The 22,500-nt window shown below is 51.1% G+C and overlaps 1 protein-coding gene across 3 annotated transcripts in view; it reads left to right on the forward strand.

Moving 5' to 3' along the window:
• Positions 1-22,500, forward strand: part of FCSK (fucose kinase) — a 23,225-nt gene continuing 725 nt past the window's right edge. The window contains exons 1-23 of one of the 3 annotated variants that reach the window (XR_014158994.1): positions 1-123; positions 2,005-2,123; positions 2,777-2,928; positions 3,377-3,427; positions 3,658-3,783; positions 3,965-4,037; positions 4,275-4,372; positions 4,993-5,073; positions 5,701-5,820; positions 8,890-9,064; positions 9,687-9,814; positions 10,299-10,400; positions 11,154-11,324; positions 11,577-11,647; positions 12,823-13,199; positions 13,798-14,008; positions 15,208-15,374; positions 15,882-16,109; positions 16,816-16,959; positions 17,985-18,104; positions 18,384-18,451; positions 19,811-19,998; positions 21,003-21,102. Coding sequence is in view for 2 of the 3 variants with exons in the window: in XM_081872295.1 (XP_081728421.1) it covers positions 2,045-2,123; positions 2,777-2,928; positions 3,377-3,427; positions 3,658-3,783; positions 3,965-4,037; positions 4,275-4,372; positions 4,993-5,073; positions 5,701-5,820; positions 8,890-9,064; positions 9,687-9,814; positions 10,299-10,400; positions 11,154-11,324; positions 11,577-11,647; positions 12,823-13,199; positions 13,798-14,008; positions 15,208-15,374; positions 15,882-16,109; positions 16,816-16,959; positions 17,985-18,104; positions 19,811-19,998; positions 21,003-21,102; positions 22,083-22,306 (3,186 nt within the window). In the remaining variant the exon portion in view is untranslated. Of the gene's footprint in view, positions 124-2,004; positions 2,124-2,776; positions 2,929-3,311; positions 3,428-3,657; positions 3,784-3,964; positions 4,038-4,274; positions 4,373-4,992; positions 5,074-5,700; positions 5,821-8,889; positions 9,065-9,686; positions 9,815-10,298; positions 10,401-11,153; positions 11,325-11,576; positions 11,648-12,822; positions 13,200-13,797; positions 14,009-15,207; positions 15,375-15,881; positions 16,110-16,815; positions 16,960-17,984; positions 18,105-18,383; positions 18,452-19,810; positions 19,999-21,002; positions 21,103-22,082; positions 22,307-22,500 lie in introns of those variants that run through there. The other 2 variants (XM_081872295.1, XM_081872296.1) reach the window with 2 other exon arrangements.

Below are 22,500 nucleotides of genomic sequence, written 5' to 3' on the forward strand. Positions count from 1 at the left end.
GCTCAGTTAAAGCGCCAGTGCAAGAGGAGGAAGTTGTCGTGGCGTGTTAAGGAGGGGCCGATTAATCCGATATTATTAAGGGGCTTGCAGCCTCAGCGTGCTCTGCTGCACGTCTACTCGGAAGTAAGTCGTTTTGGCTCCCGTGGGACTTACTCCCGTGTAAGCGTGCCATGCACTTTCGGGCTGCAGCAGCTTCGCTACCTGCAAAGTGGGCCTCACGGAAGGAAGCCCCGTGAAAGGGCCGAAAAGTCCTTCCCACGAGGGGTGGAGGGGAAGCCTGGCTCCTAGGAGGGAGGGAATGTCCGTCCCCCCACGGGCAGCCTCAAGGGCAGCTGAATGGCCGTGTGGTGTGTAGTCCTGGCCTCCCAGGGCTTGGGAGACCTGGGTTCAAAACTCCGTTCAGTCATGGCAGTCTCTCTCTCTCTCTCTCTCTCTGAGCTTAACCTACCTCACAGGGTTGATGTGAGGTGAGGATAAAAATGAGGAGGTGAGGGGAGAACCATCTACACCTCCATGAGCTCTTTGTAGGAAAGGTAGTGGGATAGAAATGTAACAATAATGACAAAAAAGTAAAACATGTAAAAGCTTAGTAAGAATTCTTAAGATGCTGAGCCCTCTGGGGTGAGACTGTGGGGTGGGTTTTTCCCCTCTCTAAACAATGGAACTGGGAAAGGATAAAATTTCAGGGATGATGTTGGCAGGGAGCCCATTAGGAAGGCCTTGGTGTTGGCACTGGGTGTTGGCTGCACGCATGCCTGTCAAAAATGCAAATATTTGAAGGGGGGCTGTGACAAGTTCCCACAAACTCTTTGTTTCACTGTGGTACAAAATAGGGTCACCTACTTGGGCGGCGGGGGGGGGGGGCAGGATGCCAATGCCAAGTAGTCCTGGAGCAATTTGTTTTGTTTTCCCTGCCCAAGTTAATGCCCAGGACTGTTTTTACGCTGTGCTGTGCTGATTAAAACACTTATGTCTATGTTCAGTGGCATTAGAGAAAAACAAATTTTGCAGCCGGTATAAATCATGCTAATTTTGCATGTTTTATATTTATATATTCAGCTTAGTTTGTTCAGCTTGTGAAAGAAGGAATGATGCCCAACTCATTTGGGATGGGAGGGCTTTGCAAAAGCGCTGAAAGAGCAGGATCTTCACAACTGCTTTGCTGCCAGAATGGTGGGAAGTGACCACAAAAGCCGGAGACCCAAAGCTCCCCACAGACCTATTAAGGATCCCTTGCCTTCTGGGGAACTTTGAGACCAAAAAACTTTATCAGCATAAATAAACTTTATCCAGGAGGAAGTGAACATGAATCAATCTCTTTTTGAGTGAAGTATGAAAGTGATAAATGCAATGCCCTTTGGTGATATGCAGTAACCTTTGTATTATTTATTTTTACATAAAACATCATCCATGATGTTCCTGGTGTTTATAGAGTGCACCAGAGGAGAGCCGACACTGCCCTACCCACCCCTGTCCCGAAAGGGGCATCCAATGTATATTTGAGATTGCATGGGCAGGAGGAGGGAAGTGGGAAAGAACAATGTATGCATTAGGGAAGTTATACCCACTTAGGTTTACCTACAGGCAGGCACAGGGACTCGCAGTAGTCCAGTGAGACAGCAGGTAGCCCACATTCATCAGCCAGCAAGATTCATTAGCAGACAACAATTGGAACACTGGCTCCCCTGCTCTCTTCACCCACTGCACCCATATGGTGTCCCCCAGAAGTTGTTGGACTCCATCTCCCATCAGCAATAGCCAAAAATGACCCAGTGTTCAGTGGTGATAGGAGTTGTAGTCCAACAAAAAAACATGTTGGCTCTTCAGTAGACCCAAGAACTGCATGGTTGGGCTGACATATGCCACCACCACCCCTTTTCCATGTTCACTAATAGATACTGGAGGGGTCCAAGCTTGTGATTTGGCAGGGCTTGTGTAATTGTGTCACTTAGATCAGTGGCTTTTAAGCTGAGCTTGATTGGCAGGTGGCTCCCTTATTTGCAGGCTCAGCAGTGTGAAAAGCAGAGAGGCCTGTTTTAAACGCATGGCTGGAGGAGAGGTGGACTGGACCGTCATCGTTTTGACATGTCAGCACAAGGACAGCGTCTTTGCCTTCCAAAAAGGTGAGTGGAGGCCTTCCTGTCCACACAGGGATCTGAGCCAACACATTGCAGGGCAAGGTTAGGGCTGGAGCTGAATTAAAAATGAGGGGGGTGGGGTGGGACTCAGAACAACGAAGTTGGAGTGGAGCTTGTAGGCCACCTCACTCAACCCTTTGTTGAAAATCCAGAGCTATTTTATGATTTTGTAATTTCATTATGCTTTCATGATTTTGTTGAAGAGCGCTGTGGGGTTTTTTAAAATGAGTTGGCAGTATGGTATTAATTTTTTCACTGACGACATCTTCTTGATCTTAGACAATCCTTTAACTGCTATTCTCGCCCTTTAGGCTAGATTTGATGTCTTTGGGGAGGTGGCAGGCTTAGCAGCTAATTATGAGCTTTTAATATTCTGTTGCCTAACCAAAAGCAAGCCCAAGCAATGTCCTCGGTCACCGTGTATTTAGGAATCCACCTGCAGGCGTGGCTGGACCAGCATCAGACAAGGGCTGGCAGGACTGAGGGATGCAGGAAAGGCTGGGACCAACCAGGGAGCCACTGACCCTTCCACTCCTACCTCCAGGGCTTCTCACAAGCTGCAGGGATCCTTCTTCCTTCGCCCTCTCTATGCTGTGACCTGTGTTTACTAACTGAGTCTCTATTCATTTGGCTTCCAGAGCTGGAGATCCGCAGGGATCGGAGCTCCTTGGGGCGACAGCCCATCCTGCTCACAGTTGAAGACCCCAAGGGCCAGGTTGGCAGTGGAGGAGCCACTCTCAATGCGCTCCTGGTGGCAGCTGAGCACTTGAGCGCTCGAGCAGGCTACACGGTGAGCAAGGGAGAAAACAAGTGCCAACTGACCTCCACCAGCCGAATCCCCCCACCCTCATGCCTAAGGGCACCTATTGACTGAGCAGGTATGGGAGGGCAATGTTGTGATATCTGCCCTGGTACCATCACAGCACTGCATCAGGCCGAGGCCCCATCCTAGCCCAGCATCCTGTTCTCACAGTGGCCAGCTAAGTGCCAACACCCCTTCTCTATGCATTTATGACATTTATTTATTTCTCTTTAATTTTTAAAAAATCAAACTAATAGAAGATTTAGACATTTATGAAAGCAGTAATTAGAATGGACTCCTAGGATCCCTGACCCCAGGCTGCCTCCTTCTGCCTCCTCTGCCCTGCTCATGGCACCTCTTTTGTCTCTCAGCTTCCAGACCACTGTATTTCCTAATCCACTGTATTTCCTAATCTAACCTCTGATGTTCCTTCCAGGTGGTCACATCTGATGTCTTGCAAAAGGCCTGGATCCTCATTCTGCACATGGTGAGCTCTGTGGTGGGGCTGCACTGACCATGCTTGGGTGTGATCCTCAGAAAAGCAAGAGGGCGGTGCCTATTTCTAGTCAGGCACCAAGGATAAGAGCTCCCAAAGCAGGAGACTTCCCTCCTCTTGGGTGGGACGACCTGCTCCTAATCCTCAGCCCAAGTACTTGGAGGCTGTGCCTTCGGCCTGCTCCCTCTGCTGCTCTGCTATTCTGCTTTCCTTCTTGCCAGGGCCGGGACTTCCTATTCGATGACTGCAGTCGGGCATTCACCTGCCTCCCCCTGGAGGAGCCTGCGGCCCCCACTGAGGCACTCATCTGCAACCTGGACAGCCTCCTTGCAACCCTGATGCACCAGGTCAGTGGGGCGGATCCTGTTTCAGTGCCTTGGTGGGCTTTGCCCTGGCCCTGCTGAGATTGTGGGCAAGCCTTCCACTCACCTCCTCTCCCTGCCAACCCCCACCATGCCCTGCAGGGGCTCAGAGGTGCTGCTCCTGCTCCTACAGGCTCAAATTCCTCCTCCTTGCCTCCATTTCCAGGTGTGCAGAGGCTCCCCCCCAGGGGTCTGGGTTTCCAGCACAGATATGCTTCTCACAGTCCCAACCATGACAGGTGAGGTGTATGGGAGGCCTCAAGGACTGGCTGGGAGAGAGTGGTGGTTCTTTGCAAGCCGGAAGAGGTTACGTCCTGAGGAATAGCTGAAAAGTGCCTTCTTTCTCGTCCCCTGATTCATTTTGAGGTGTTCCTTTAATTTTGATATCTATTTTGGGAGGTTGTGGGTGGGTGTTCCTCTATGGGCAAGACTTGCCAAATCTGATGTAAAGCTGGACACCTCCCCTCCCCTCCCAGAGATCGACTGGCATGGATTCCAGGGGGTGAGAGTCATTGCTGTGCCCGGGAGCATCTCCTATGCCAGGCAGCATGGAGTCTACCTCGCTGACACTCAGGTACCTCGCCCAAGGCCTCTTCCGGCAGCCACCCAGTTGCCCCTATAACCCCCTGCCTGGGGCAGGCAGAGGAGCATTCTGGTTGACCCTTTTGGCACTTGGGCTGGAAAGCCTCTACAATTCCCAAAAGTAATGGACAACAAGTTTCAGGCCCAGAGTTCTTTTGGGTGTTTTTCCCTTTGATGGCATCATTCTCCTGGGCTGCTTGCTTTCCTCCAGGCATTGCTAGACTCCCACTCCCATCTCCCCTGGCCATTAACCATGGTGCTTGCGGGGTCTGATGGGAGCTACAAACCCAGCAGCATCTGAAGATGCCTCTCCTCACTTGCCCCACTACTTTCATGGGTCCTGTAAGAAGACATAGTTGTGTATCTTTCCTTCCAGGGCAGATACTGTAGATGTGGTTTGGCAGATGCAGCCCAGATCAGGACTGTGGAGGAGACAAAGGGTGAAAGCCTCAGTCTCCGGGCTATGATGTCAGAGAAAAATAAAAAATTAAAAAGCCAACAAAGTGATTAGCACCGTGTCTCGTTAGGCCCTCCTCTCACAGATAATTGCTGCCCAAGTTCATTAGCTGTTGATGCTCCTTGGGGTAACTCTGCTCATCCTTGTCCCTCCAGGGGGTGGTGCAAGACATCTTCTACCAAAGCCCCGAAGACCAAATCCGGCAGTGCGTGGGGCCAGACGGGAAGGTCCCACTGGTGAGTTCTGGGCCTGGGCTGGAGTCACAAGAAGAGCCCTGCAGCTGGATCAGACCCATCTAGTGCAGCATCCTATTCTCTGTTGAGTTTCTGGATGTGTGCTCAATGTCTCCAAGACATGAGTCACTATAAATTGTCGGGGAAGGCTGTCGGAACCCCCTAGAGCTGCATGTTGGTGGGAGGGACAAGCTGGAAACGTTCCTGTCATTTGCCTGGGGGTCATTCATGCCCCCGGCCGACCCGACATTCTCACCATAGCCAACCAGATGCCCCCAAGGAAAGGAAGCCCCCAAGCAGGACCCGAGTGAAACTTCACCTTTCCCATTGTTATTCCCCATCATCTGGTATTCAGAGGTAGACTGAACCAGAACAAATGGCAATCTGTGGAAACCCAAATTGCTATGTATTCTGATTCTGCATCAAAGAGCTGGTTTTCCTGTGAAAATTGGGGGTGGGGGGGGAAGCATGGACCTGTGGCTAGAAAGTGCAGGGCAAAAATTAAGTGTGGGTGAGCCCTCAGTTGCAGGGCAAGCCTGCTGCAGAACCATCTGCCTAAAACTCTTGAAATCTCACTAGTCTGCAGGGCTGAAAACCCTAGAAAAGCTGAGCTTCTTATTACCCCTGCAGGTGTGTGGGGTTGTCTTCTTCTCCTCTGAAGCAGCGGAGCAGCTTCTGGCCACCCATGTCATCCCACCCCTTGATGCCTGCACCTACCTGGGACTGGACTCAGGAGCCCCCGCCATCCAGGTGAGGCCCTTAAGAAGAGGCAGGTTAGGGAAGAGGAAATCACCTGGGTGGCTGCAGATGAATCTGCCCAGGTGTGAATGCAGCTGGTCTGGGGGAAGTCCTGAGTGGCCAGCAGCAAGCCCCTGGCCAGACACCCCCACAATGGATGGTAGCAGGGTGAAGGCCAGGTGAGTGAGCTGTGGGGCTTTGGGCCCATTGAGTCAGCCTTCAAAAGGACAGTACAACCTGAGTTTGAGGTCAAAGTGCTCTTGAAGATTGTCTTAAGAGTTGCCAAGTCAAGCTGGGGGGCAGCTGACATGGCATCCTCTTGGAATACAGCTCCCGCCATCTGCAGCCAGCACCTGGAGGGCACCAACTGGGGTCTTCCCAGGCCCAGAATGGGCTGCTGCCTCCAGTCAATGCAAGTGATCCAGAGGAGGTCCCCAACACCACCTCCTAGCACATCTTCTCCTGGGCAAAGCATTTCCCCTGTTCTCCAACTGCAGCATTGAGTTGTTGGGAGAATGTGCTCCCCCCCTCCACTTCTTCACAGTAACAGCTATTTTGCAGGAAGCAGTGCTGTGAGGATTGTGGGCACACTAGTGTTCTCAGGTCCTATTGCAGCTTTGCAAGCCCTTCAAGGCTTCCCTGCCATGGTGAATTCTTCTCCATTTGAGTTACCTCTTCCCCTGGTGGGGTTTTTTTTTTTGAAGCTCAGTGCTCCAGCTGCAAAATGTTGGGACGCCCATGTGCACCAAAATATGCTATAACAGAGCTGCAGTTGTGTTGCCCGCTCCCCATCTTCCCCTATGAGGAGGCAGGTGGCATTGAGGCTGGGCTGGCTTTAGCGTTCCGATTGCAGTGATGGTTTCTTGGGCATCGGGAAGAATGCCTCAAGCTGCCAAGGACATCATGATCTGACCCCGAGAGGGCTTTATTGCATAATCTGTCACAAAAGCGTTTTCTTCATATCTCAAGGGTCAAAGAGCTGCCTTGCACCATAGATGGCTGCCCTGCAACTGCAGCCCCAGAGTACTGCCAGCCCCAGAGGTGTTCTTAGCCTGCATTAGAAACCAGGCTTTTAGTATTGCAGCATAAGCTCTCTGGAATTAATTCCCAACCAAAAACATTCAGGCCCCCCCTGAGATGACGTTTAAGTGCTTATGGAAGTCGTTTTTGTTTAGAGGAAGGCTTTCCCTGAGGTGTAACCTTACCATTTGTGGAAGATCAATTTTGTACCTGATGAAATGTTTTCTTTAGCGTGTGTGTGGAAGATCTGAGTTTGTTTAACTGATCTTATTGTTCTCAGAGATTTGTGTCTGCATCTTGTTCTGCTTTCATCTTGTATTCGATGGAATTTATGCCGTGATGCAGTCTGTAATAATAATTGTTTGTGGTCTTCCCCCATCATTTCTTTCTACTCCTGAATCCTGGTAGCTTTTTGCAGGTGTGTGTGTTTGTGTGGTGGAAGAATGGCTTCCCTCCCTCCCTATTCTTGTGACTTATACAAGTGAGGCTGCCTTTGGCCAAGGAGGAAGCAGCCTAAACAGTATTCAGTGTTCCGGCAAAACTGTTTCCCCCTGAAGCAGCTATTCCACCTCTCAATGGGCATTAACAACTATAATAAATGGGTTTTTTTGGGGGGGGCAATTTGAGAAGCCCCTTCTCTCTCTCTCTCATCTCCTTTTCTGTATGCAATACCCTTTTTTGGGGGGGGGAATAACACCTCCCTAATACAGAGACCGCTGGAGCTTGCACAGCTTCCCTCTTTCTGCACTTTGCGGAACAGTGAGTGAGCTTTCGTGTGAGCCCAGAGATCCTCCGCTACTAGCCATGATGGCTATTCTCTGCCTCAACCATCGGAGTTAGAACCCTTCTGAATACAGTGGTGCCTCGCAAGACGAAAAGAATCCATTCCGCGAGTCTCTTCCGTCTAGTGTTTTTTTCGTCTTGCGAAGCAAGCCCATTAGCGGCTTAGCGGATTAGCGCTATTAGCGGCTTAGCGGCTTTTAGCGGCTTTTAGCAGCTTAGCGGATAAGCGGCTTAGCGGCTTAGAAAAAGGGGGGGAGGGGAAAAAAGTTGGAAAAACTCGCAAGACATTTTCGTCTTGCAAAGCAAGCCCATAGGGAAATTCGTCTTGCGAAGCACCTCCAAAACGGAAAACCTTTTCGTCTAGCAGGTTTTTCGTCTTGTGAGGCATTCGTCTTGTGGGGCACCACTGTACCAGTTGCTAGAAACCGCAGGAGAGAAATGTGCTCTTAAAAAAAAAAGTTTTTTATTAAAGATTTTCTTGTGGAACAAACAAGCAAATAAACAAAAAAAGGACATATAGTGTCTCCACTTTCAATTCATAAGAGTCTTTACCATAGTTTGTTTGCATTCGGTATGAAACACTGTTGTTATCTGCATTATGCAGTTGGGAGAAAAGAGAGAGGAGAGAGAGACAGGGCAGGGAGAGACGGTAGGGATAATGATTTTCTGTTTCGTAATGTTTGTACAGGGTGTTTGTGTCAGCATCATGTGCTTCGGTCCTCTATCAGAGCTCGGCTGATTGCAATGTGATTTGCTTGTATGCGTGAGAATGGGGTCGTTGGGTCAGATTAGTCATATTGATTCATATGTTGTTGGGTTGGATAGGTCATTATCTTCTTGGCCTCTATATGTGATAAAGGGGAGCCACACTGGGGTGAAGGTGTCCTCCTTTGCCTGTCCCCATGCTACTTTAAGTTTGTTGGTGCTCGGTTCCTGCTTGTGGGTTTCTCCCAAGCATCTGGCTGGCCACTGTGAGAGCAGGAGGCTGGATGAGATGGCCCACCGACCTGATCCTGCAGGCTTGCCTTATGCTCTTAAGCCTGCTTCCTTGCAGATCCCCACAAGCCCCTCTGGGTAGCTTTTAACTTGAGACAGTGTTCCTTCAATCTCTCCCACCCACCCCATTTGTTCTTCCAGTCAGTCCATTGCACAGCTTGGAAACTGTCCCTCCACTTGTCATGATGTGCAAATGCTTTGCTTGGGTGTCTCCTTGTGGAGCCAGATCTTTCCCTGTCCAGAAGACTCATTCGCCCCCTCCTTGTTCTTCCCCCATGCCAGCTCTCTCTCTTCTTCGACATCCTGCTCTGCATGGCCCAGGGAGTCAGCGAAGAGGCCTTTGTGAAGGGTCAGAGACCAGGGATGGGCAGTGGCGACAATGTCCAGGAGGCAGGGTCAGAGAGAAGTGCCCGTTCCGTGCTGTGGAAAGCTCTCCATGCCGTGCCTCTCACGATGGGTGAGGTTGTGAACTTGCCTCGTCCAATGCCAGCCAGCCTCTCCAGCCTGATGCTTGGTGCCCTCGAGATGTTTTGAACTTTGACCCATCGGCTGTAGCTAGCACAGCTATACAATGCTGGGGCTGATGCGAGTTGTCAAAAACATCTGGTTGGTGAAATCGGCCTCCCTTCCACCATTTGGCGATGCTGCTTTTCTGGGGCAACGCATCGCTTTCTGTCCTAGGGTGTGGGCAAGGGTGCCCAGCGGGGAGGCAAGGGGCACACTGCACACAAAATCCTGATATCTGCCTCCAGGGAAACAAGCCTGCATATCTCTCCATCTCCTGCTCTGTAGTGGCTGTTTTCCTGTGGCAGGAGGCAGAAGAGGGGCTGCCATCCTGAGCCCTGGGGCAGACAAAACACATTGGCTTGTATAGGCATCTAAGTTCTACTCACAGCACACCAGAGTCAGCTGTGTCTATTGATTTCAGTGGGTCTACTCTGTGCAGGACTTGAGCTGGCTACATAACACGTTTCTGGCTTCCCTCTTTTGACCTTCCTTCTCGAGGCCTTTGGAGGCTTGTTGGTGTGGGATACCCTCTGAGGTGCCAATTGTGGCCTCTGGCTCCTCCCTCTCCACAGCGTACATCCCTGAGGGTTGCTATGACTACATGACCATGTCTGCCAGCGACCACATCCACCACCTCACACCCCACCCAGGCAATGCCCGCAGCAGGTCCTTCCGCAAAGTGGCACATTCCCATGTGGCTGTGAGTACAACCCTTGGTTGGGGGATGCCTCAGAGGCTCTTGAGTGCCTTGTTTTGGTGGGAGGGTTCCTCACGCCACCCCAGCAGCCCTTCTCTGCAGCACAGTTGTGTGTGTGCTTGGCAGGGTGGGGCAGCAGGGGAGTTATGCAACTGGGTGAAGCTGAAGTCTTGAGACAACTTTCCATAATTAAGATTCCAAAATTCTGGTTTTCTTGTAATTTAGAAGGTGTTGGCACAAACTGAGGACAGAAGGAGCAGCTGTTGCCAAAGGGGAAGGGGCAAAGAGCTGCTATGGGGCTCATATGGGGCAGTTGCTTCTGCTAAGCTCTACTCTGGGCCTTCCATTTCACCTGATGCTGCCCCACTTGATTGCATGTTTTGCTCCCCACCCATAAGGACTAGCAGCTTATGTAGGCAGAGTCTACCAAGGCTGCCTGGACTTCCCTGCCTCACCATGACCCCTCCTTCTCTTTCTTCCCATGCAGGAGCCTCAGCTGCTGGCTGAGGGCTGCTCTGTCACCAACAGCCTCTTGGAGGGAGCAGTGAAAGTGGGGCCTGGGAGCGTGATCCAGCACTGCCGCTTGAAGGTGGGCCATGCTGGGGATGGGAGTAAGAAGTTTGGCAACTGCCCTTGTTCTCTGCTGAGCGCCAGAAGTTCTCTCTCTGGCGACACAGGGTCATCTTTGGTGGATTTGGAACAGGAACCAATCCCAGAGATGGTATTTAAGGCCAAGCCTTGAGGTTTGGCAGCATCAGGCCCAGGGCAGGAGATGATATGAGGAGGACAAGGACCCAAGGTTCAGTATGGTGTAGGGGTTAAGATGGTTGAACTAGGACTTGGGAGACCAGGGTTTGAATCTCCCACTCAGCCCTGAAGCTCACTGGGTGGCCGTGGCCCAGTCATGGCCTCTCAACCAGACCTACCTGACTGGACTGCTCTGAGGATAAACTGAAGGGGTGGAGAACTACATCCGTCACCTTGAGCTCCTTGGAGGGAAGGAGGGGGGCAGAAATGCTGTAAACAGGCTGCAGGGAGCCAGAGCTGTTGGTGTTTTGCCTACCCTCGTTTGCTTTGAGAGTTCAACTCTCCCCAGCCAGCTAGTTGCCTGACACACAGGCAGACAGGGTGACTTGGCTGCAGCAACCTTGAGTCAGGATCTCAGGCCTGCTTTCTCCAGGTGGGCTTTGCCCTTGGGCAGTGGGCAAACAGTCTCCCCTCTCTCCCAGCTGTCCTGCTAACTTAGAGACCCAAAGAACAAGCTCCGTGTGGACTCCCTGCAGCGGCAGGAGAGCTGAGTGTGTGTCACAAATGCCCGAGTCCCCTTGGTCTTTTTCTCCAGGGTCCTTTGGAGATCCACACTGGCTGCCTCCTCACTGGGCTGGACATGACATCCTCCGTGGCCCTCAGGAGCTACCTGCTTCGGGACGTGGTTGTCCAGGGACACATTGTCAGGCTGAGAGGGATCTCTTGCAAGGTCTTCACCCTGAGTGGGCATCATGATGATTGGCAGGTGTGTAACAGGAGTCTGCTTGGCCTGGGAGGAAGGAGCCTGTACAGGTAGGAGGCACCTTGCAGGTCTCTGGGGAATCCCACTCCCCACAGCAACTCTGCTTCTTCTTTCAAAGAGCTGGGGGTGGCAGTTTGTCTTGAGGCAGGTGACCTCAAGAACCCCAGAACTGTCTGCCCCATCCCACCCCGCCTCTATTCTCTTGGTTATTCCTCCTTCTCTGAGACGCTCACACCTGCCCTCTTCTCTCTTTAGAGTGTGGCAGAGGAAGGCGGCACCTACCTGAACATGCCCTGGAGTGAGTTTTTCCTCCGCACTGGAATACGGTACGTGTGCAGGTCCCAGCCCATTCTCTTGAGGGCCCCACACATCAGCCACCCCACCCCCACCCCGTGTTGTGGAGCTGCTGCTCTGCCTCCATTTATTTTATTTATCTACAATTGCCCCTGAACAGTGTATGAAAAGTACAACAAAAAACCACTGTGCCGCTTGGACTTGCCGATCGAGAGGTCGGCAGTTAGAATCCCAGCGACGGCTAAAAAGATATGGGTTTAAAAATTAGTGGTTTGCAGGGGCGTTGATTAAGGAAAAAGAATAGAATTATCAAAAACTATGGGAAATATGGGAATGGATTTGTTGATAAGATAAATGAGATTAGAATACAGAAGGGGGAGGTGTGAGGAGGTCGGTGAAATTAGGTTTAGAAAATAAGGTTTGAATTTATACTTGTTTTTGGTTTGTTTGTTGGTTTATGTATGTTTTTATTGTTGTCTGTGTTTATATGTGTTTATTCGAAACTTTAAGAAATATCATTTTTTTAAAAAAAAAAGAATCCCAGCGACGGGGTTAGCTCCCATTGTTCGGTCTCAGCTCCTGCCAACCTAGCAGTTCGAAAGCACACAGTGCAAGTAGATAAACAGGTACCGCTCCAGTGGGAAGGGTAAACGGCGTTTCCATGCACTGCTCTGGTTCTACCAGAAGCAGCTTAGTCATGCTGGCCACATGACCCAGAAAAACTGTCTGCAGAAGCGGAAAAACGCCGGCTCATTTGGCCTTTAAAGCGAGATGAGCGCTGCAACCCCAGAGTCGTTTGTGACTGGACTTAATTGTCAGGAGTCCCTTTACCTTTACCTTTATAAATTAAAAATGCCTCCTTGGACACATGCTCTAGGTGCTTGGGCTCATCATTAACTAATTAAGACAAGATTTCAATTTGTATAACTGATACTCATTCAAGAGACACTTTCAGGGTGTATTTCATATTCAATGTACAATCTGTGTTGCAAGTTTGGATTTTTGATCCTTACAGTCCCGTTAAAAATGAGAGACAAAGCAGCCTTTTTGTTCATCATTTGCAGTGGAGGACTTTACTGGTTTGTGGCCTTGTAGCAGGAAGGGCTGGCTGGGGGCTGCCACCTTCCTTCCTTGTGGGGTTGAGGCTGCTTTTCCATGCTTTGCTGGGTGGTAGTGACTGACGTGCCACCATCCCTGCCCTGCCCAGGAGTCACGACCTTTGGAGCCCAGACACCCCTTCCAACCGCCGCTGCCTGCTGAATGCCCACCTGTTCCCCGTGCTGCATGCCTCTGAGCCCCTGGGAGTCGGGGATGTCCTCTGGCTCTTGGGCTCCCTTCTTTCTCCTCCAGGGGCTGAGCAGCTGCAGCGCTGGCGGACTTCCTGGCGCATGTCCTGGGAGGAGCTGAAGGGGAGCCTGGACCAGGAGGCGGAGCTGGCTGCCCGCAGGGCCACCTTCTTCTTGCAGGCCCAGAGCAAGACCAAGAGGGTCCTGATGGAACACAGCAACTGCAGCCTCCTACCGCTGATCCGTTCCGCAGCCCTGGAGGGCTACCACAAGGCTATGCTGGAGACACTGGACCAGGGTGAGACATACTGGCAGGGTGTGTGTGTCTGTGTGTCTGTGTGTCCGGGGCAGCATTTTGCCCATTTAATTGCAGGGTGCCTATATATGGGAGTGGAAGGAAGTAAGTAAGTGGGGGGCTCCTACCCAATTCCTGCCAACAGCTGGGTGAGAATTCCACCTTGGTTCCTTATGGCCGCTGCTGGATTGCCTTTCCCCCAGTCTGGGGAAACGGGCACCTCTGCTTCAGCTATTCCCAGAGTTCCCTGGGAGTCTGGCAGCTCCACCCACCAGCGCCTCAGTGAGCAGCTCCGCCATTGCCCAGCCTGGCTGTTTTCAAAGATGGCAGACTGGCCTTGCCCATGTGGGCGAAAGGGTTCTTTCCCCTCCACTCTTCCTGGCTCCAGGGACACTTGCATTGTGAATCCACACAAGCTTTGTGCAGACGGTTCCTCCCAGCCCTCCCATGGACCATTGGCTCTGGGGAGTTCTTGCAGACCATTTTGACACCCATTAAAACCTCCCAATGTTGCCAGGTGTAGCCATTCCCAGGACCAGCCCAGTTTCAAGCCAAAGAGCCACTTTTCAGGCTCTGAGGCCACTTCTTGTTTGCCTCCTAGTTGCCTCCATGGCCAAAGACCCTGGCGTTGCTGCTCGATCCCTGGCTTGCATTGCTGACCTCCTGGGCTGCCTGGCCAAAGGGGAAGGGGGCTTACGGAGCGGCCCGGCAGCCAACACAGCTTGGGCCCAGGCCTTCCAGCACTTGGAGAAGGGGGACATCCCTGAGGGTGTCAAGGAGCTGGCCAAGGAGAGGAAGAAGTGGCTGGACAGGTACTGCAAGCGTGTGTTTGTGTGTGTGTAGTGATAAAGCTGTATTCCCGCTGGCCCCACCTGTCCATCTGCCTGGCAAAGGCAAGTTCTCTGTGCAAAGCTCAGTCTGCACATGACCAGGAAAACTTTGCCATCACTGCTCAAGGCCATGCTGTTTCCTGCACTCACCGGGAGCATGGAAGGAAGGAACATGCTCAATGTGTCCCCCTTTTAGCTGCTCCAGGTGGGCTGGCCTTGTCTTCCGAGGCCCCAGGGGAAGGGCAGGTGTGCAGTGGCAAAGCACCTGAGCCAAGTTCAAATCCTGGCATCAGGTGATGGGAGGTCTTTTTCCACCTGGCCTGGTTGGGCAGGTCCCTGACTGACTCCAGTTACAAAAGCTGAGGCTCTTGAACAGGCTCTTGGGCTGGGATGTTGTTGGGGGGCGGGGGCAGTTGTTACTGTTATTGATAATAATTTTATGTATATTTATTTTTATATCTCGTTATGATTTAATGTGGGAATTGTTAAATTGGTTGTGCAGCTTCTGATGTGTTCTATTTACTGTTTATGGCTGCTTTCGTTATATTTCTAATTAAGTATGTTTTTCATGTTGTAAGCTGCTTTGAGCATGGTTTTAACTATGGAAAGGGGGCATACAAATAAAACGCTGCTTGTATGGGACCCTCCTCTGCCAAGGTGCTGGAGAGCTGCTGCCAGTCAGAAACTGGGCTACATAGACCAAGGGTTCAATTCTGCTTCTGATGTCCATGGGGTATTGCAGAGCAGATGCCTGGGCCCATGAGGGCCTTTGGAGTTGTGTAAGGGACAGAGGCTCACAAGTGGCCCTCCAGAGCAAGCCTGTGGTGGCAGACAGAGGATGGGAGAAGAATCTGGGGGCCTGCATGAGAGAGAGCTGCCTCTGTCCTGGAATGCCTCTGAGTGGAACTCACCCCACTGAAAAAATGGGAAGGAGAGTTTCCTTCAGGATGGCCTCTGTGTGGGCAAACACAACTGAGACGGAAAAGCACTTGGCCAATCAAGCAGCCTTCGCCAGCCTAGGACTACAACTCTCATCAGTCCCCGCATAATCTATGACCATGCTGACTCACAGCATCTCATGCTGATGGAAGTATTGGACCACTGCAGGGGACCCAGTTGGAGAAGGCTGTTGGCAGAAGCAGCCCAAGCAACCAGAGACACCCTTTTCTCCTTCCTTGCAGGCCTGTCCTCCTTGTTCGCGCTGCTCGACACTATGAGGGTGCCGAGCAGATCCTCGTCCGCCAGGCTGTGATGTCCTCCTGCCAGTTCATCAGCCTCAGGCTGGCCACGCTGCCTCCCATGGGCCGCTGGCTGAGAGCAGCCTGCCCAGCCAGAATAGACCTCTCTGGTAAGTGGCTGCTGGGCCTGGGCGTGTCAAGTTGCCCTTTCTGGAGCCAGGTAGCCACTTGCCTCTTTCGACCCCAGGTGCCTTGTGCCCAGAGGGCCAAGCTGGCAAGCCTGGGGAGGCTTAGCAGGGGCTCTTGTCCTCCTGCTCCACAGAACATGACTCAGTGCGGTCTTGAATGGAGGGAAGGAGCTTGTGTAGGACAGTGCAGGGGGGATTTGATAGGAAAGGGGCTGTGAGTGACATTTGGCTCCTGGCTTGAGTGCCGGGGGATCCTTTCCCTGCAAGGCAGAAGCAAGCCCTGGGCTCACTGAGGAGCAGCAGCATGATGTGCAGGGTCTCATGCAAGGGCACAGAAGATGAGTTGGGTGCAAGCAGCATCCAGCATCCTTTGCAGCACTGCAAGGTCTCCTGGGGAGAGTCCCACTCTTGGGTTATGGGCTTGGGTGGGTGGTTGGGCAGGAGGCTGTGCGGTTTCTTACGTGACCCCATTTGGGCTATTTTTTGCAGGTGGCTGGAGCGACACCCCTCCCATCACCTATGAACACGGAGGTGCAGTGGTGGACCTGGCCGTCCTGGTGGATGGGCACAGGCCCATTGGTGCACAGGCCCAGCGCATTGCCGAGCCAGAGCTGCGGCTCGTTAGCCGCAGCGGGAGGCTGGAGGGAGAGATGGTGGTGGAGCTGGTCTGCAGAGACCTGGAAGACCTGCGGGATTACTGCCAGCCTCATGCACCCGGTAAGAGCCCCTTTTCCTGGAGCGGGAAGGGAGCAACTGTACCAAAGCAGCTTCCTTGCTTGCTGTGAGGAAACCCTGTGAGAGGCATATCAGGTGGCAGTAGGGAGCCCTGTACTGGCTGGGCTGTAGCTCAGTGGTAGAATAGCTGTTTTGAATGCAGAAGGTTCCTGGTTCAATCCCCTGCAGCATCTCTAGGTTGGACTGCCTGAAATCCTGGAGAACTGCCGCCTGTCAGTGTAGACAATACTGAGCTAAATGGACCCAAGGGTTGACTTGTTATAAGGCAGCTTCCTATGATTCTAGGCAGAGTTGCATCTGCTATAAAATGTGCCTTTTGTTTTCACATGTCTGTCGGAGGCCTGAGAGTAGCCAGCCTCTTGCTCCTCTTTTAATGGGCCTCAGGACCAGCTACTCACTTGCTAGTTCACAATGCTTTGGAATGAGGCCAGTTTCTCTGCAATGCCATCTTGACTCTTGTTGTGAATTGTGCCCGCCCTCCAGTGTCACTCCTGCTGACTTTTGAAGTGGCTCCCCTGCCTGATCTCCCCACTATGGCCTGTTAGGTTTCATTGCATTCCCACTCCCGAGTTCAGATCCTAACTGCAACCCCGCCAGCCCCATCCCAAGTCCAGGTCTCATTTCTTTCCACTGTGGGCCAGAAAGGGGCTGTCCTGGCTTCCACCCCCATCTTTCTTCTTCTTCTTAGGAGCTTTGTTGAAAGCAGCCTTGATTTGCACCCACATTGTGGACCTTGCTTCTCAGAATTCCTTGCGGGAGCAACTGATGGAACACTTTGGAGGCGGCTTTGAAGTCCGCACCTGGTCACGTCTTCCTCACGGATCAGGACTGGGTATGCCTCCAACCTCTCTACGTGCATGCCTGGCATTGCTCAAGGGGACCTAGCAAAGATCTCAGGTCCACTCTGGCAGCATTTCTCTTGTTGACGTTGGAGGGGCCTCGTGTATCCTGCCCTGCTCCAAAGGCATGAGATGAGAACCCCATCCACCTCTCTTTCCTTTCCTCCATTCAACTTCAGTGCTTTTTTATATACTTCAACAAACACCACTATTGCTTCATTACGTGAACCACCTTTTGAACACAACACCCACATAACTAGCTGTAAAGTAACATAACGTGATATGTAATAAAAATGTAATTTTAATTGTCATATCAAAAAGCACAGTTCCTGATGGCAACATATCTTAACTTCTATATATATTGGTATCGTAAAGTCCAAGGATTGTCAAGTCCAAAGATTACAATGCAGTTCCTGTTGGCAATGCCATTACATTGCAAGCAGGAACTGCATTGTAATCTTTGGACTTGACAATCCTTGGACTATTCCAATATATATAGAAGATATGATGCATTGCCATCAGGAACTGTGCTTTTTGATATGATGATTAAAATTACAGTTTTATTACATATCATGTTATGTTACTTTACAGCTAGTTACGTGTGTGTTGTGGTTTTTATATACTTCTGCAGACCTTGTGCTCCTTCCCTTGAGTTTTCCAAACCTCCCTCTTGTTTGCCACTGTTGCTCTTTCGGCTGTAGAAGAACAGAAATAGAAGTAGAATATGAGATGTTAGGTATATGGAACCTCCAGTTTCCAGGCACTCTGCCATTGACTAGTACCAGCTACCAGGGAGCAACAGCTGGAGATGGCTGTTGTAGGGCTTCTCAGAGGCATCTACATGGCTAGAGAGGCCTTTGGTCTGACCTAGTCTGGCCCTTCTCATGACAAGGTTCTGGTCTGGTACTGTGGAATCCAAAGGGTGGCATAGGGCTCCAGTGACAAAGAAAAAAACTGGTAGGCCTCCACGCACACACACCCCGCTAGCCATGTTGTGCTCACTTGCCCTCTCCTATAGGCACCAGCAGCATCCTGGCGGGGGCTGTGATGGCTTCTTTATACCAGGCATCTGGGCACTCCACCAGTGTTGAGTCCCTCATCCACGCCGTGCTGCATTTGGAGCAGGTTCTCACCACAGGTAAGACCTTTTATTTGTTCTGCTGCACATGCCAAAGAAACCAAAAATCTGCAGAAAGGGAGATGTCTAACTCAGTGCCATCTCTCCCTCCTTTTCTTGAAGTTAGCCTCAAATATAGCATTAGCAGGGCCTCGAAGGCATTTCTTCATCTGCCTTGGTAGCTCAGTCGGTACAGCATGACAGTCTTAATCTCACGGCTGTGTATTCAAGCCCCATGTTGGGCAAAAGATTCCTGCATTGCAGGGGGTTGAACGAGATTATCCTTGTGGTCCCTTCCAGCTCTACAATTCTGTGATCAAGACTTGGCTGGAATCTCTCCAGTTCATTTGACTGCTGTGATTTCAAAGGTGCTGTTGGCTGTTTTCTTCCAGAAAATATTTTGGGGTGTTTCTGTTGCTTGCACAAAACTGCTCCCTCTTCTCCACAGTTCTGGCCACGTCTGATTCCCATGTCTGTATGTTTCATTGGATGAATGTTTTTATTCCTTCTATGCTGCTCCTTTTAAAATGTCATATCCTGCCCTTCTGCCAAGCAGCTAAGTCAGTGACCTCCTTCTTGCTTTGCAGACTTTTGCCCTCCACTTGAGTAACACATAAACAGGTCTTACGCCAGTCTGGATTCTGGTGCCTTCCAAGCAACTGGGCCAGTCCAGTAGCTTCTGCCCTTTGGCTGTGTTTTTGACTTTGCCCTGAAGGAATGTGCATAATAAAAGGCAGAGCCCCCACCAACAGCCTGACCCAGACTTGTTAGGAAGACAGGAAAACTAGCCTTGTGATGAAAGGATTCTTGTGCGATGAAAGAGTTTTTCAGAGGCAGCTTTTCAGAGTTGTGATCTGGGCCTGTGCCCAGAGGTGGAGAGGAGCCAAAAGTGATTAGAAGCAAACAGGGTTCTAGGTCAAAGAGGAAAAGGCAGTGGGTGGGATGCATGAGAGTGAGGGTGAAGGCAGAGCAGCCCTTTCAGGCCAAAGGGAAGGGCTAGGTTGAAGGCAGGGGGATCCTCATTTGCATCTCTTAGATATGCAATGGGATGTATAGGAGGAGGGTCTTTACCGTTTCTCAGTGTCCTTTTCTTTTGATAATTACATTCAGTGCTGCTTTGCCACTGGGGCAGAGCATTCCCATGCAGATAAACCGATGTGGGTGTATCTCTATTGGCTGAAGCAAGGATCTATTTTTGGTATTCTGCTTCTCACACCTACAGTACTTCCTAATATTGCCGAGGATGAGACATCATGGAAAGGTGCTCAATCTGACAGGGGAAATCACTTTTGATTAACCCCTCTCCATGGCACGGTTCCTACTCAAAGGGTGCCCAGGATAGCTTACAACATAGAACGGGATAAAACCAACAGCAAAATACAATAATTAAATGGCCATCATCATTCTGCAGGCCTGGACAAATAAAAGGACTTCAAGTGATGTTAATAATGTGAATTCTATCCCATGCTTTATCATGTCTAATTATACATTTTTAAACTATAAAAACATGGTGTAATAATTGAAACCGGATTAAACCAAAGCAGGGTCCTTCTGTCCTTTCCCACATCAGCAATTTTACTGCTTCAGAAAGGAAGAGGGTTCCCAACTATAGATTAAGTCTTCTCTCCATTGGATCAGAGACCCCTCCTGCCTCCCACAAGGGATTCACCTGGCAACTGGTAAACAAGCAGGATCTCTTCCTCAACACTTGTTCTTGTTCCTTGCAGGTGGAGGGTGGCAGGACCAAGTGGGTGGGCTGGTGCCAGGCCTCAAGATTGGGCGTTCAAAGCCTCAGCTGCCACTAAAGGTAGAAGTGGAGCAAATCACCGTCCCAGAGGGCTTCATACACACCCTGAATGAGCACCTGCTCCTGCTGTACACGGGCAAGACCCGCCTGGCCCGCAACCTGCTCCAGGTACGGAAGGTGCTTGGAGGTGCCAGTTGTGGCCTGAGGTCCACAGCTCTGACGTACCTTAGAGCAGAGAGTTGTACCTGTCCTACAACAGGTGTACCTTTCTCCCTGTGCTGTTGGCATGATGCATTTCACCCTTGAGTTTTGGTCTACACAGGTAGGATGACTCACCTGGTAGGGTTGCATGTATTCTTATTAATAGTTTTCTTATTGTTTTATTACCCCCCCTTCACCCTAAGGTCCTAGGGACATGTAAAATGCAATTTATTTTATTATTTATTTCAATTATATCCCACCTTTTCCTCCAATAATAATAATAATAATAATTTATTATTTATACCCCGCCCATCTGGCTGGGCCTCCCCAGCCACTCTGGGCGGCTTCCATAGAAACCAAAAATACACTAAAATATCACATGTTAAAAACTTCCCTGAACAGGGCTGCCTTAAGATGTCTTCTGAATGTCAGGTAGTTGTTTATTGCTTTGACATCTGCTGGAAGGGTGTTCCACAGGGCGGGCGCCACTACCGAGAAGGCCCTCTGCCTGGTTCCCTGTAGCTTTGCTTCTCGCAATGAGGGAACCGCCAGAAGGCCCTCGGCGCTGGACCTCAGCGTCCGGGCAGAACGATGGGGGTGGAGACGCCAAGCTCCAAGGAGCTTGAGGTGGCCTACAGGGTTCTATCCCTCCTCAATTTAATCTCCATTAACAACCCTGTGAAGTAGGTTAGACTGAGGCACTGACTGGCCCCCAAGGTCACTCAGTGAGTTTCATGGTCGTGTGGGGATTTGAACCCTGGTCTCCCAGGTTCTAGTCCAGTGTTCTAACCAATGACACCAGGATGGCTCTCAATTAAAACACAATGTTAAAAAGAGTATTTTTACACTGGCACTTTCCCCAAGGTGCAGGAGGGTGGTTGTAGAGGAGGAATTTGCTAAGCCTTTCTTCCTCTAAGCACTCTTGAGCACCAGAAAGGGAGACAATTTTTAATTGCTTCCTTTTCTTTCAGGATGTTCTAAGGAACTGGTATGCCCGGCTACCCGCCATTGTGCAGAATGCCAGCGCGCTGGTGAACAATGCAGAGGAGTGTGCCCAGGCCCTTCGGCAAGGTACTGCAGTTTGTTCATTGGGCATCTTGTACAGCTCATTACCCAGGGCAGAGGCTACAGCGCCTCTGCTCAAAACACCTTGCACAGAAACCATCTCCTATGTTGAACAGGCTCTCATTTTGCAACTAGGATAGTTGTGTGCATATGTGTGCTTCAGAGCAATTACCCCAGGCAACAACCAATGGGAGTAGGAGGGGGGCATCTTTTAAGATGTCATCATGGACTTTAAAGGTAAAGGTAAAGGTACCGCAGACCATCAGGTCCAGTCGTGACCGACTCTGGGGTTGCGCACTCATCTCGCTCTATAGGCCGGGAGCCGGCGCTTGTCCGCAGACAGCTTCCGGGTCACATGGCCAGCGTGACTAAGCCGCTTCTGGCGAGCCAGAGCAGCACACGGAAACGCCGTTTACCTTCCTGTCGGGGAGCGGTCCCTATTTATCTACTTGCACTTTGCGGTGCTTTCGAACTGCTAGGTGGGCAGGAGCAGGGACCGAACAACGGGAGCTCACCCTGTCGCGGGGATTCGAACCGCCGACCTTCCGATCGGCAAGTCCTAGACTCTGTGGTTTACCCCACAGCGCTACCCGCATCCCCATCATGGACTTTAGTCTTCCCCAAATTGCTGTAGCCCAAAACATCTGGAGGGCAAGCCCCATCAGCCCCAGCCAGCACTCACTGGTTTGGGGAAAGCAATTCTATCTAGCTGGATCTTGTAGCGCTCCTCTTGCTAGATTGAAAGCAGCAGAGAAGCAGCAGGGAAGAGCAGCCAGAGCTACTATCTTCCCACTTCTGTGGTGGGCAGCCCAGCCCAGGTGTCAGATTTCCCCAGAAGGAAGAAGGCTGACATGCACACCATGTGATTGGAGCCAAGAGCACTGTCTGGCTGTATCTGACAGGGAAAGGAGACCTAGCAACTTTGCTCTAAGATGGGCTAATCGTTCAATGCCAGAGTGTCCTGTAACTCCTCCTTCTCACCCCAGGCAACCTGGCTCTCTTGGGCAAGTGTATGAATCATTACTGGCTGCAGAAGAAGAATATGGCCCCTGGGTGTGAGCCTTTGGCTGTCCGGCGCATGATGGAGGTGCTCCAGCCTCATGTTTATGGGCAGAGCATGGCTGGCGCTGGAGGAGGTGGCTTTCTCTATGTTTTAACTAAAGAGCCCAGGAACCAAGAGGCCTTGCAGAGGATCTTGATGGAAACAGAGGTGAGTGGAGCCAACTCCTAAGTCCCTATCAATCGGTGTCCCCCTGCAGAAATTTCAGCAGGTTTGGGGTCCAGGAGCAGGTTAATGCACACCCTCTCCCAAGGAAATTTGGAGAGGAGAAATTCAGTGATGGGTGGGTACCATGTAGTTGCAGGGAGGGGGAGCCTCACACTTGGGAGCTGAGTTTGGCCCTC

This window comes from Podarcis erhardii (assembly GCF_964252035.2).
Source record: "Podarcis erhardii genome assembly, chromosome: 7".
Taxonomy (NCBI): domain Eukaryota; kingdom Metazoa; phylum Chordata; class Lepidosauria; order Squamata; family Lacertidae; genus Podarcis; species Podarcis erhardii.